The sequence below is a fragment of the Genypterus blacodes genome, unplaced genomic scaffold (genome assembly GCF_046128005.1).
Source record: "Genypterus blacodes isolate CSIRO-AG114 ecotype Tasmania unplaced genomic scaffold, CSIRO-AGI_Gbla_v1 ptg000029l_1, whole genome shotgun sequence".
Taxonomy (NCBI): Eukaryota; Metazoa; Chordata; class Actinopteri; order Ophidiiformes; family Ophidiidae; genus Genypterus; species Genypterus blacodes.
The window spans coordinates 5,505,001-5,519,320 of record NW_027466842.1 but is presented as its reverse complement, the minus strand read 5'-3'; the positions used below and the strand labels follow the sequence as shown (position 1 = coordinate 5,519,320).

Genomic DNA, 14,320 nt, shown 5'->3' with positions numbered 1-14,320 from the left:
ATGAGGTGTTATAGTATATTATAGATTTATAGTTGTAGTGTCTGAAAAAGTAATCACCATTCATACACAGTTATTCTCAACAACACCGTCAAACTTTTTTCCAAATGCATTTTACAGGTTATAGGTTTATTGGGAAAATATCAAACCATTCTTTGATTTGACATTTCTCATAGGTGAAAGCAGTTGTGTGTGAATTAAAGAGATGGAAGAAGGAAATTCTTACTGCATTGAGCCGTTGCACACAGATGGAGAGGACGAGGAGCCACCTGCAATGAGAGATTGGCTCTAGACTCATTCAGGCCCAAACACATCATGTGTTTATGTAAGCACCAAAGAAAAACACACACAACACACTCTATTGGAAATACCTGTCCTCAAAAGACCTCAACTGAGCTACTGACTTGTTGTTATGTGTGTGCAGGAAAAAGCCAAACCACTCAGAGTAATACCTGACTCTGGTTTGCTGCCAAAACAATTCTTTAGTCTGCAGACGTGCTTGCGTCTTGAATATCTGAGTAAACAGGCGAGAGGTTTGTTTGTCGCCAGATTTTCTGGATTTACACAGTGGGGATTCTGTCTGATACAGTTTAAATGCCTTTTTAATGTGACATATTTGAGTAACAACCTTGCACACGGGGAATATCACTGCTTACAATGATCTAAATGTAGTTTTACCCTTTTAAACAAGTGGTGATAAAGGATTATGTCCCTTTAAATCCAAGCCTTTATTTCTTTAAAACATATCATGATCATGATATGGATGGCATAAAAATCCAAGTGTGTTATCTAATTGTTGTGTTAGGTTAAGGTTCCTTATTGTTTTGTTGTTTGTTGTGGGACTTACCGGAGGCTACAAAGGATCTCAGCAGAATTTGTGAATCTCATTAGTCCTCTGTACAGGTTTAGTCCTTGCTCCAGTGCTGCCCCCTGTGGTAGAGAAAATAATCACTTGATACACTCATCTGTGTGCTGGGGCCTTCTGTGATAGAGGCAAATGCTTTCCATTCAACATCAATTTAACATATGGATATAGAATATTTCAAAAGTTGCCAGTGATAAAAAACAAACAAACATCTGACAAAGTTACTTTCCTCAGATCTTAAAACTGCTCAAACTTAGACGTCCATTAACAATAGTTCATTACATTACATTTCATTACAGTCATTTAGCAGACGCTTTTATCCAAAGCGACTTCCAATAAGGGTGTTCAACATAGGTAGGCAATGTTCATCATGCATATAAAGCGGCTTTCACAACTCACCCAAACTCAGAGGCTCAAAAGATTCTTCATGAAATCTTTAGTACATCCTACACAGGAGACTCGTCCACAAATGAATCTCTTAAAAGTAAAAACTAAATGCTAGTTGCTGCCCCAACACTGTTTGCAAGTGTGTGAAGTGAAGAGGAGGATGATTGGGCTCGCCTGCATCTGTATCATCAGACCGCCCTCCTCTTCAGGCTGAAATTAAACAACTGTGCTGTCTATGTACTCGATCCCAGAAGTGGATCCTCCGTGTATAAAGCTGAAGCAATGATCTGATGTCACCCACTGTCCTGCAGAATAAATGGGCTTGATGTGAGGACTTTTTGCAGAGGACGATCAGCAGAACATGTATCACCCCCTGCGGTGTCTGTGGTCACTTTTAAACTAGCTGGAAGACACACCATGGGGAGGACAGGGTGCTTTGTTCCTGTGATCCTGTGTGCTGTGATGCTGCTGGGCACTGCAGCCAACAACGTAAGCAAAGTTTTAATGTCCTTACTAAAATACTGAATTAAATTATCCTTTTACAATGGGCAGCGTATAGCTACAGCTGCTGCCGTGCAAGCACCACATTAGGTTTACACAAGCGCTTTCACATCTCTACTGACTAACTAACTCTGGTTTAATTAACAGCAGTCTATTGCTCTGTTGATCATGCAGGTCTAAGCAAAATAAAAAATCTAATGTCACTTTCAATTCACTCAAGCAAACAAGGACAATATACAATGAACAACATATAAGTGAATGATTGTATCTAAAGTTAACTGTGTCTCTGTTACAATTGTATCTTATTTGTTGCCTTTACGGCGAGGACGAAATCCCTGGAAATCCCAGGCGCCCTTTTAGCAAAATGACTACATTTTTGTTCAGCCAAATCTAGATACTTATACATGACAGCACTTTACTTTGTGTATTAACTGTATATTCTGGTGTCTGTAACATGAACAATATACCCACAGCCCTTTGGTCTGTGAGTATAACCTCAGTGCTTATCTGCAAACAGCTTGTATCCTCAGTCAATGAATGATGTCATCTTTTGTGGTCTGTTAGCACTCTAAATTGTGTAGAGTGTGTGTACAGTTTACTAGGCCATGTTGGTGGGCCTGTTTAGAGGAGGTTGTTAGGAAGAGGGAAAATGGACAGAATATGGGATAAGGTACAGAAATGAAACAAGGAGTTGAGGGGTCCTGTAAAACAGCATACAGACAGACAGACAGACAGACAGACAGACAGACAGACAGACAGATAGACAGATAGACAGATAGACAGATAGATAGATAGATAGATAGATAGATAGATAGATAGACGTCCCACTTGTCAGAATAGGGGTGGGGGTGGGAAAAAACTGCTTTAACCTGGCACAAGATCTTCACACCTGTTTCCTGGTTCGCCACCATTTCCCCTTAGTTTCTGCCAGTCTTTGTTCTCTTTGCCTCTCCGTTCTTCCCTTTTAACTTCTGCCAGCCTCTCGTCCTGTAGGCTTGTTTGTGATTGTTTGCCTGCATTATGGTCTGTGTTTGTTCACCATTACTACCTGCCCACTGACCAAATAAAGTCTGTCTCTCTTTTACTTTGGTGCCTGGCTGTCTTACATCTGTCAGCCCTGTGGGACAAGTATAAGCCAATATTGTAATAATTGATTATTTAAAATGCTTTCATAAAACCAACTGGATTGAATTAATCTCACTTTTGTGAAATTTAATAAGCCGGAATGTGTGTTCTCATTAATGATATAGTGAAATGAACATTTGTATAATAGTGTGGGGAAAAAAACATATATAGGTTAGTTGTACATTATATACTGTAGCTTGTAGCTTATCTCAGTAGTCTATTGCCATTTCACAAAGCACACATTATGACTGTCTCAAGCACAGGTGGAACAAGTACACTTTTGTCAAGGCCAGGGTTGTTAATGTCATTCCTGCACTAAATGAAAGCTCACTGTGGGAACACTATACACTATATTTTCAGCTAATTCCTCTCACCTTTTCAGTTCATATCTCTGTTGTACCATTCTGTGGCGAACCTGCCGTCTGAATTATCAGTACAGGTTGAAGTTAACCTCCATGGAATTAAAGAAGGTGTTAGACCTGAATAGATGTAATTTACAGGTAACTAACAGGCTCATTACTTATCTGAAAAATGCTACACAAATTGTTTGTTTAATTAGCTGGACAAGACATCTTTCATCAGCTGTTATTTCTTTTCAGGAGTGGAGAGGAGTGAAAGGCAACAGGGTAAGTGGACTGTCCTGGTAATGCATAATCAAATGTATCACTGTCAAAAATGGCAATGGTCTTTTTTGGGGAAAATTAAGGTTTAAGGTTATTTACTGCATTTCTGCAATTACATCTACAAACTTAAATTAAATCTACAACCCATTACCTTTTTATAAGAACAAATGCTTTTTAAGGCCCACTGAAATGACATAAAATAAGACTGATACAGACACATAAGTTATGATCATCAGTTAGTGCAAAAGCGAAATCTTAGCTTAATAATCTTCAAAATAAGTATGACCTTTCCATGGAGAGAAAATTGAATGGAAATGTATTATTAGATTCTTTGTTCTCCTTATCTACCTTCATAGGCCAAAAAATTCAAGTTTCTCTTACACCGTGTTCTTCCAACCTTCTTGCTGTTTCTTTCAGTTATGTTGTACCTACTTTTTTTGCTATGCATTACATTAGTAATCTCTCTTTGTTGTTTTTCTTCACACACAGGGTGACAGGGGCATCCCAGGAGATCTAGGTCCCCCTGGGCTAGAAGGCTATCGAGGATCAGAGGGTCATGCCGGGCATATGGGGCCCAAGGTAGACAGAGTGGCTCCTTTGGCTGCTTCTTTCTTATAGGAAACGAGAAGAAAAAACAAGATGTCCTCAGGGGCAGTGTATATTAGGCCCTGCCCTTGCCTGTGATCTAGCACACTTTTGTGCACTGTGCAATATTTTAACAGTTTTAATAAACTCTTAAATGGGTTCATGTCTTTGACAGGGTAACACTGGACTTGATGGACTCGTGGGACTAAAAGGCAATCGGGTAACATCATTGTATTATCCAAGTTTGTGTTCCATGTCGTCGCATCTGTTTGGGTGTTTATTGGTGTGTTCTACTGAGTGAAAGTTAAAACAGTTATTCTCTAAATGGTGTGTATTATAGTGCTGCACAGGACTGCATGCCCTTGCTTGTAGTGTGACAGTGCAAATGTATCAGTTGATAGTTGATGATGGGAAACATGTATTGACCTTCTCTGTAACACCATGTTCCTCATTTCATCACTCTCTTCACAGGGACATGATGGCAAAGAAGGATTTGCTGGGACTCCTGGTATACCGGTGATGTGTCTTTTACTTACTTGCTTACTTACTTATCCTGTATTCATATTATAATCTTTGTGTTCTGTCAGCATACCGATGTCTGTTACCTTTTTATTTAGATCTGCTGATATTCTCTTGCAGGGTGTTCCAGGTTTACAGGGGCCTCAGGGGTCTCCGGGAGCACCAGGCTGCAATGGCACAGATGTAAGAGGACAACATTTTAACAGTGATAATTTGTCCCGTGTTGTAGTTTAATTCATGCAGCTGTTGGCTACACCTGTTATAGCTGAATTAATGGCTGAACAAAGCTCAGTGTTTATGTGATGTGCATCTGTGGTTACAGAGCATGTATCAAATGTGATTTTGAACAGGTTGCATATTTTTAGGGAGAAGATGGATTTCCTGGAGTTCATGGGGCCCCTGGTGCTGATGGACAACCAGTATGTCAAAATAGTTTATCATAAAATTGTACTCAAATGCCACATTAAAGTCAGAATTCTCACCAACTTTAATATTTCATTGCAACTCCCCATGAGCTTGTGTTGCTTGAAATGTGTCTTTGTCTTTCCTTTCACAGGGTCCAGCAGGTCCAAGTGGACCAAAGGTAATCAGTTACACCAGAAAGTGTCTAACAATGCTGCCAATTGTTGAGTACTTTGAGTGTGAAATTGCAGGACAGCTCAGTAAATGCAGCTTTATCGATCTTGATGCACCAAGAAAAGAAAAAAACATGCCTCTGTGCCAGCATGTTATTCACTCTCTCCCTAACATCACAGAGCTCATTATGTACCTTGTCCATGAGAGAACAATGACTCTTTCAAAGATGTTTTTGTTTTCTTTGTTTTGGTATTTTTCCACATCTCCCAACTCTGTCTACAGCCAGAAATGTGTGAATTGTCAAAGCTAATTCTCAGACAATGATTAATTAGGATTTCATCTGAAAAATGCATTCCTACCAACTTTTAGTTAATGTTACAGTCTTTTAGTAGTGAGAAGGCTCCAGAAAAGATCCACTGTGGGCCTCTGCAATGCTGCACCAATAGAGGAAATATAGAGCAAATGTCTCATGGGACAGCTGTCCAGCTGAGACGGGTTGACAGTAAAGGCTACAGAGACATTGGAATACTTCCTAGCCACTCTTCCTGCCAGCTGCCTGCTCCCCCTCTGTTGGAGAAATTGGCGACACTGCTGAGAACACAGCAGTGTCGCCAATGTCACCAACAGAAGTGATGGAAAGAAATGCTCCAGCTGACCTATGTGCTGCACTTTAGCTGTTCTTCTCATGGAGACCTTTGTGTCCTCTAAAAACTAAGAGGACACACTCTCCAGGCAACAAAGGGAAAAATGGCCTTTATTAAAGAGGTAACTTTACAGTGCCAGAGAAACAGGTACATAAGAAATAGTCTAGACACAGGTGGTTCTTCTGTTTTGACTGCTGGGAAAGTAAGTTGGCATCTGGCTACTGAGGGACACTAGTTGCTGAATAGCTAATGGATGAAAGGTAGGGTTGATACTTTCCTTTCACAGACTCGAATCTCGTCGTGACATCTTCATCGAAAGACATTCACATTTGTATTTTGTAGTAGCTTGCCAGACAATTAAGATGCTCCTTCAGTCACCACTGTTGGGTTAGAACAGGCAAATCACCTAAGAAGTTATAGAACAATTTTACTGATGGCAAACACAGCAACAATCATTTTTCTTCTTCTATGTCTTCACAGTTATGAGCATATTTTATGAATAAGTAACCTCAATAATGACCCCTTGTGGTGATCTAGAATAAGTAACCTCAATAATGACCCCTTGTGGTGATCTACATTACGTTACATTACATTACGATCATTTGGCAGACGCTTTTATCCAAAGCGACTTACATTACATTATATTACCACCCTTCGCAGAGGGGGGAGCAATTGAGGGTTCGGTGCCTTGCTCAGGGGCACCTCGGCAGGGACTCGAACCGGCAACCCTCCGGTTCTTAAGCGGAAGCCCTACCCACTCGACTACTGCCTCCCCAGATCTAACAAACATTCAAGCATTAAACAGTTTTGCTATCTTATGTAATTATATGTACTTATACCTTCTTTTTGCATGAAACACCTTAAATTGAGGCTTTGCATCTTTTATTTAACAGGGTGAGATTCCGCTCTTAGTGAATGCGAAACAAGGGTTACCTGGGAATCAAGGGAAGACAGGACAGCCGGTAACCATTTACATTCCAATCATCATGATATGTTTTTGTAAATTACTTTAACTACATATTATTTAATGCAATTTGCATGAAGTTGAGCTATGAAAATATTTTATTGTATTTACATATCCATTCATATCCATTTACTGTATATTTATCAGTAAAAATAAAATTTCCCCATTTTTCAGGGAGACCCAGGCGTTCATGGAGAGAATGGACGTGCAGGCAACGCTGGAACACGTGGCTCTACTGTAAGTGAAATTGTCTGACTTCCGCTTCCACAAATATACAACACTTACTCATTGGAAAATGATGCAATGCTTAAAATTGCAGTTGGAATTCTTTTTAAACAGGGGGTTCCTGGCCAACCAGGGCCACAAGGACCTAAGGTAATGATGCTAAATGTTCTTGCAGATGCTTGTGTGTTTAAGGGCTTAGTGTATGTCTGTGTGTAGGAATGTGTGTCTTTGTGTGTGTTTGTCTGAGTGGTGTTGAGGAAAAACACAGCAACTGATCCTCAGTTGTTGGTATTCTGAATTGGAATGGTGTACAAATACAAATAACATCTACTGCTAGTCACTGACAGCTTTTGAGGGAATGGAGTATGAAAATCTCCGGGGATTAAAGTCTCCTACTTTCCAGTGATTTAAAAAGATGGAGTTAGTGCTTCAGGACAAGTGTACGCACATAGTAGTTTTCACTGAGCAATGGCAGGTGTCAGGAATTGGGAGCAAGGTATATGAGAGGATTGGCTACAGTGAGAGATTTTGTACATACTAGTTACTGATACAAAGATCCTGCTATTCCTCAGGGTCAAGAAGGCAGAAGTAGGGCCCCTGGGGCTCGCGGTCCAAAGGTAATATCTTTTTCATTCATAAAGCCAAATTACTTCACGAGCAGTTTATACTTTATATAAATAACACAACTACTGCCCACTTCTTTGTCACATGATCTGTAGATAAATACTGTATGTGTTAATATTTCCAATTCATGGTTGTCTGAATTTGTTTGACATAGGGGAGGGGAGGACCACCTGGCCCACCGGGGCCGCCAGGTCGAATAAAGCAGTTTGCCTCCAGTGCTGTGGTGTTAAAGGTACATTGACGAACTGAGGTCAGTGCAGTGACTGACGCTTCCTTGGGCAGGCAATGCCCCGAGACAAATGAGCATCCCATCTCATTACCTCAAGAGTTGTCATGGAAACCAGCAAACCATAACTGTTTTATCTCTTGATTCAGGGTCAGAAAGGTGACAGTGGAGATGTCGGAGAAAAGGGTTGCAAGGGTGAGGCAGTAAGTGTAAGAACTGAAATGACATAATATAAAATGAAATGCCCCTTTTTAACTTTCTACATAAGAACAATTAAAAAAAAACTCCCCCCTCTAGCTTGTTCTATCTTCTCAGTGTTGTTTGTTTGTTCCTCTCATTGCTGTTTCCCTCCCCAGGGTGACTCTGCCTATGGATATATCAAAGGAGTGAAGGGAGGCAAAGGTTATGTAGGTCCAGAGGTACGACTCTGTGTCCCATTACGTCCATGCTTCTTCCCTCATCTTTGACCCTCGCATAACTGCATACACACGAGAAACAAAGGTTTGCTCTGTGATTCCACTGTTTAGCCATCCAATGTCCGACAAAAAACTAAAGGAGGCTAATCAGATCAATCTATACATGATGGTAACGGGACATCTTCTGAATCACTACCATTGATGGTTGTTACTGGCTCAGAATGTGGCATAAGAGAACACCACACATTTTTAACAGAAAAATTAGTTGAAGGAGGTGTGAAGTCTTTGGCAGCTGTCTGTTCTGTACTGATCCTTGTGAATTGTCACACCTGTTCCTAATTGTCCTTGCAGGGAAAGCCAGGGAAGGATGGTGAACCTGGTCTTCCTGGAATTACGGTGTGTATATAGGATGCATAGCCCTATATGTGTGTGTCTGTGTCTGTGAGGCTACATGCAGCTTGATGTAGCTCATCTTTTCTCAAAACAATGTAGCTTTTCCACTTAATTACAGTTTATGTCCACAAGTAGCAGTGTAGCTTGACAAAAGCTACTCCACTACTTTTCAGTCAGCGATGAGCTTTATTCAAAACACATACACACTTTCTCACTGGACTCTCAACTACACCCTACACATCGCAGCATGCATCACTTCTCCTGTCACCTTGCTTAGCCTTGTGGGAAACAAATCCATTGCAATGCTGCATTATTTTCAGTAGCTTACAACGTAACTAAATCATGAGTAACTTGAATATTTCCCCAGCAAAGCAAAGTTCCCCAGCACTGGCTACATGAATGTGTGTGTTTACTAATTTAATATTTTAATTAATGAAACAAAGGGGTTCTTTTCAGGGAAGTCCAGGTTTCATCGGTGAGCCAGGATATTCAGGAACACATGGAGAAAAAGTCAGTAGCACTGCGTGCCATCTTTTTGCAAATCAGGTGTGCATTATGTCATCATGTCAGAGTGTCAATAACTATTTTACACTCTGATTTGTAGGGTGAAAAGGGAATAAGAGGTCAACCTGGTCCTCGTGGAAAAGTGAGTGTTTTCCTATTACGTTAACTCTGGGATATAATATATGTGGTGTCAGAAATTATCCATAATTTCAATGTTGCACAAACACTTAATAAAACCAGTGGTTTTGTTAATAGATTGTTGGGACTGTGACAGGACAATTCAAAGGATATCGTGGGGACCACGGTCCCCCAGGTCCACCTGGGACCCTTGGACCTCAAGGTAGGAGAAGAAAACAAATAGGAAAAATGCAGAAAGAGAGAAGGAGAAATACATGAACAGAGCAAAGTTCATATCAGGCCATGAATTAGTTCTAAAGACTATGGTATTTCTTTAATCTGCTCTTTTCTCCAGGTGTTATAGGTTTTCCTGGACAAGACGGACTTCCAGGTGTGCATATGCCAATCTCAATCTCTCTCCTTGTCTATCCCTCTCTCTGTGTTTTAAGTTTTAATCGTTGAAATGTATTTTGAAATGTGCTAAAGTGAACATGAACAAATTCTTCACTCAGATGGTTTGTTATTAACCACTTTCTCACACTGACCTGTCCAGGCAATGTATCTCCAGGGATTTATGGGCCTGGTCCACGTGGTTCCACTGGCTTTCCAGGCTCCAAAGGGGACCCTGGGGAGCCAGGAGACTTTTATACAGGACCCCCAGGACTAGATGGAGAACATGGTGATCAAGGGCCAGCTGGGGATCAGGGGCCACCAGGTCCTCCTGAAGACCGAAGTATGTTAAAATCTTCTTCTTACTAGTTAGCACCACAAATAGTATCATATTTTATGCAGCTCACCATGAGGTATTGATGGTTTTAGTAATATGCTGGACATTATGGTATTACTAACAGGTAACAGGATAACCAAGGGTCTACCTGGAATGAAAGGAGTGAAGGGTATGGAGGGTCCATTTGGATACGATGGGCACCATGGAATGAAAGGTGGGAAATTAACTGTTATTCAGGGCTTCAGTTTAATTGTTACAGTGGACTCTGTTTATGTTAAACTGCAGTACAAGTATAATGTTTATGTAAAGTAAATGTACTCAAATATCTTAATAAAAATGTTAATAAAAGTAGAAAGAGATATAAAACTATTTATATGTGTATGTATTGTACAGGAGTGAAAGGAGAACCTTGTTATGAGTGTTCTGGAACTGGGTCAGGACTCCCAGGATCACAGGGCCCCCCTGGTCCGCCAGGCATCCCTGGTAAACCCCATTCACTGCATGAGAACACACATCATCTACCAGCTTTGTCCTACATTCACCTTCAAAAGCATTTAAGTTTTAATCTTAGTGGTGCAACCTTGCAGTACAGGAAAGTTTAAAACTGAAATATAACATATTGTATTTTCATGTCACACAGGCTACAGTCAAGGACCTGGTGACAAAGGTGATCCAGGATTCCAAGGTCCTAGAGGCTCATCTGGAATAACTGTAAGAACGCATGTCTTGTTGTTGTATATTATTATTTTACAATGCTTTAACATTTATAAATACCATTACTCTCCAAAGGGTCAAACCGGACAAACAGGATATCCAGGCACTCCAGGACCAAAAGGAGACTCATACAGCTCGCATTTTGTAAATGGAGAGAAGGGAGCCCCGGGACAGCCCGGCAGGCATGGTATTGATGGCCTGGATGGTGTCCCTGGGATCCCAGGTCCCAAAGGTCTTCGAGGCCCTGATGGGGAATCAGTAAGAAGCTTTCAGTAATACATTTGCACTTAACAAAGTTATTGTATGGGGTCAAGTCCTTATGGTGGAAATTACTCGAATCCTCTGTACACATCATTGAATACGTAATTAAAACGATTCATTCAAAAGCTGTTCTGTCCGCTTTCTAGTATCCGTTAGCTGGGTACCACTGTCTCCCAGGTTCACCAGGGCTTTTTGGTGTACCAGGACCAGTTGGTTTTCCTGGCACAATAGGATATGGGCCTGTTGGATTTCCAGGAAGCAAGGGAGATGTTGGGGTGCCTGGTTTACCAGGGCAGCCTGGAATCCCAGGTACAGTGATGGATAATTGACAAATACAATACAAACATCCAGTCGAATTGAAATGTGTATGACATGTCTTCTCATGTTCCGCCTCTATGTGTAGGCCAGAAAGGGGAACCTAACCACATCCACAACAAAGGATTGCCAGGACCACCTGGATATAAAGGTCTGCCTGGTCCAACTGGAAGCCCAGGTAACATCTGTGCTGATACAGGGATGGATGAATGAATGGTCAACCATAATAGTAGAGAAGGAGGTGTTTCTTACTATAAGCCTATTGACAAACACCCAGGCATTCATGGAGCCCCAGGTAATCCAGGAACACCAGGATATGTGGGACAAAAAGGAGAAAGAGGAGATGTTTCTTTCCATGGAATGCCAGGGCCCAGAGGGCAGAAAGGTCATTTACACCCGATCAGAACTCAAGCAAACAAGTCAACATGTTTTTTCTTAGCCACACATGTTCACCATACTCATTGTGTGCATGTGTTGTACAGGTGAAAAGGCGCAGCAAGGTCTCCCAGGGCTTCCAGGTAGAGGTTCGTCAGGTCTCGCAGGCCCACCAGGAGCTCCCGGTCTCCCAGGACCAAAGGTGAGAACCTAACCACTTAATAAAAGTGTCTAATCACTCAATACAATAAAAGTAGCAACGTGTCATTTTAATTACAAGCAAAAAAACGAAACTTTTACTGAGATCCTGACTATATGTCAGTGGAAAGAAAATCAGCTTTTGCACAAAGTAAAGTTTGTAGTTTTAACAGAATTCTGTAAATACTGCCAGTCTACAGTAATCTGAGAGCTTGTCAAAAAGTCAACAAAAATATTAAAATAAATTCAAATCAAGTTGAATATATCATGATGATTTGTGCTGTGCAGGTCTGTAGAAAGAGATGATAAGGAGAGTGGACACTTGAATGTTCTCTGTTTAAATTTAGATAGCATTAATTCTTACTTCTTAGGCAGCACTTAACTTACACAATGATTTAAACATAGATAAGGTATAGAATATTGTATATTCTAAGGTATAGAATATTGTTGTATAGAATATCGAATATTGTCGATTTGTAATGCCAGTCAAGGCTTCTTTAGTGTCAAAAGTACTCACAGCCTTCCCTCCCAATGTGAGTGCAGGGTGATAGTGACCTTGGATTCCCTGGCCCTGATGGCCTCCCAGGTTTACCAGGAGACAATGGAGCTCAGGGACCTGAAGGAGACTCTGGGCCACCTGGTCGACCCGGAATCTCAGGACCACCAGGCAATCCCGGTTTACTTGGAGAAAAAGGTACTCAATCTGCAGAGAGCACATGACTGTAGACAGCAGACAGACAGGCACACAGACACAACAAATGGTATCTGTTTCGCATTTATTTGATTGAATACAGGGTATAAAGGTCATGTGGGGCCTCCAGGACTACCTGGTGATAAAGAATCGTGTCTACCTGGACTTGTGGTATCAGCAGGACCCAATGGGCATCCAGGACATCCAGGTCAGTGAGGAGAAAATTCATGTGACATTCTTTTCTATCAATTCCAGAAGTTAAATGAAATGAAATATGAAATGTATATATATGGTTTAGAAGTTATTTGTAAAACAAAAAGTAAGCCCTTAATTCATCCTCTAGTTTTATGGCTCCTTACCTCCCTGCACAGTTCCCTCGTCTGCCTATGTGTCTTGTCTCACTGTTTCTTCTCTTGCAGGTCTTAATGGGCGGCCTGGTGAAAAGGGGAACCAAGGATCATCAGGGTTTGGTCAGCCTGGATCTATCGGTGAACCTGGTCTCCATGGGCCTTCAGTCCAGGGTTTACCTGGGCCTCCTGGACAAAAGGGAATCAGAGGGGAAATATATACTCTTCCTGGTAAACCAGGTAATGGATTGTTCCTCTGACTGCCTCTACTGCAGAACTCTCAAGAGCCCAGTGTGTGGCATTTGGCAGGTTCAAGGTCTTGAGAGTTCAATCATGTATATGAAAACATTATGTTCATGATGATGCATACTTCTGTATGCACTCATCAAAGTTAAAAATAAAAGTATTACAGTGAATTTTTGACTTCATATAGCAGCTGTAAAGCTCCTTACACAAAATCCACTCTGTAAGCAGAGTGATGCTGTGGAGTATTTATTTATACTTACAATATGTCTGCAGGACTGAGAGGAGACCCTGGACCAGATGGGGTTACGGGAATAACTGGGCCACAAGGAAGGATCGGACCGCTAGGACCACCTGGCCAAAGAGGTTACACATCAATCCAGTCAAATGCCAACACACATTCACAAATAAATACATTTTCAGGCAAGGTAACAAATGAAATAAGTCTTGTCAAGTCTGAAGCATTCAAGACATTGTCCTCCCTTGTTGGTGTTGGCATACAGGTTCCCCTGGTCATGATGGAGCCAAAGGCTCCAGGGGGTTACAAGGCTTAAATGGTGATCCAGGTTTTAGAGGTCATCCAGGCCTGCCATCACCACCAACACTCAATGTGTTTGGTCCTATAGGAGACCCTGGACATGATGGTGAGCTCTGTAGTCCACTGTATGTAATTTCCACTTGTTGTCTTATATGTTTGGGAAATAAGACTGTTACAATATTCCAGCTGTAACTATACTCTGTCAGGCTTGCCTGGTGTTGATGGTCCTGCTGGAGACACTGGAAACACTGGAATAAAGGGCTTTAGAGGAACAGAAGGACAATTAGGGGCTGCTGGTCAAAGAGGTTTGACATTGATCATTGATCAATATTACTATAATGATCTCTATAGTTTGTAGACTGTATTTGTGTTGTGTGTTTACTTTTCTCCAGGTCTCCCAGGTGATCCGGGTGTTGATAGACCAGTCTTCTCAGAAGGTGAACAGGGACCCCCTGGAGCATATGGAGAGGCAGGAATCAGAGGTCCTCCAGGTAGGACCCAGCACACATTACCAGTTATTGCCTTCCCACCATGTTAGATATCAATGTACACAATTTACTTATAGATATAATTTATATTTACACTTATTGTTGTGCAAACCATTCACATCTTTAAGTCTT

The 14,320-nt window shown here is 41.3% G+C and overlaps 1 protein-coding gene across 1 annotated transcript in view; it reads left to right on the top strand.

Moving 5' to 3' along the window:
- The first annotated feature begins 1,666 nt into the window (after positions 1-1,666).
- The window catches only part of LOC142994097 (uncharacterized), a 17,225-nt gene continuing 4,571 nt past the window's right edge, over positions 1,667-14,320 (top strand). The window contains exons 1-27 of the mRNA XM_076144770.1: positions 1,667-1,738; positions 3,988-4,077; positions 4,259-4,303; positions 4,555-4,599; positions 4,723-4,785; positions 4,968-5,021; positions 5,159-5,185; positions 7,790-7,867; positions 8,011-8,064; positions 8,218-8,280; positions 8,629-8,673; positions 9,430-9,514; positions 9,647-9,682; positions 9,845-10,024; positions 10,143-10,232; positions 10,412-10,501; positions 10,659-10,729; positions 10,808-10,990; positions 11,140-11,302; positions 11,397-11,486; positions 11,791-11,885; positions 12,425-12,575; positions 12,676-12,780; positions 12,992-13,159; positions 13,439-13,528; positions 13,666-13,806; positions 14,093-14,191. Of these exons, the coding sequence (XP_076000885.1) occupies positions 1,667-1,738; positions 3,988-4,077; positions 4,259-4,303; positions 4,555-4,599; positions 4,723-4,785; positions 4,968-5,021; positions 5,159-5,185; positions 7,790-7,867; positions 8,011-8,064; positions 8,218-8,280; positions 8,629-8,673; positions 9,430-9,514; positions 9,647-9,682; positions 9,845-10,024; positions 10,143-10,232; positions 10,412-10,501; positions 10,659-10,729; positions 10,808-10,990; positions 11,140-11,302; positions 11,397-11,486; positions 11,791-11,885; positions 12,425-12,575; positions 12,676-12,780; positions 12,992-13,159; positions 13,439-13,528; positions 13,666-13,806; positions 14,093-14,191 (2,473 nt within the window). The remainder of the gene's footprint in view (positions 1,739-3,987; positions 4,078-4,258; positions 4,304-4,554; positions 4,600-4,722; positions 4,786-4,967; positions 5,022-5,158; positions 5,186-7,789; positions 7,868-8,010; positions 8,065-8,217; positions 8,281-8,628; positions 8,674-9,429; positions 9,515-9,646; positions 9,683-9,844; positions 10,025-10,142; positions 10,233-10,411; positions 10,502-10,658; positions 10,730-10,807; positions 10,991-11,139; positions 11,303-11,396; positions 11,487-11,790; positions 11,886-12,424; positions 12,576-12,675; positions 12,781-12,991; positions 13,160-13,438; positions 13,529-13,665; positions 13,807-14,092; positions 14,192-14,320) is intronic.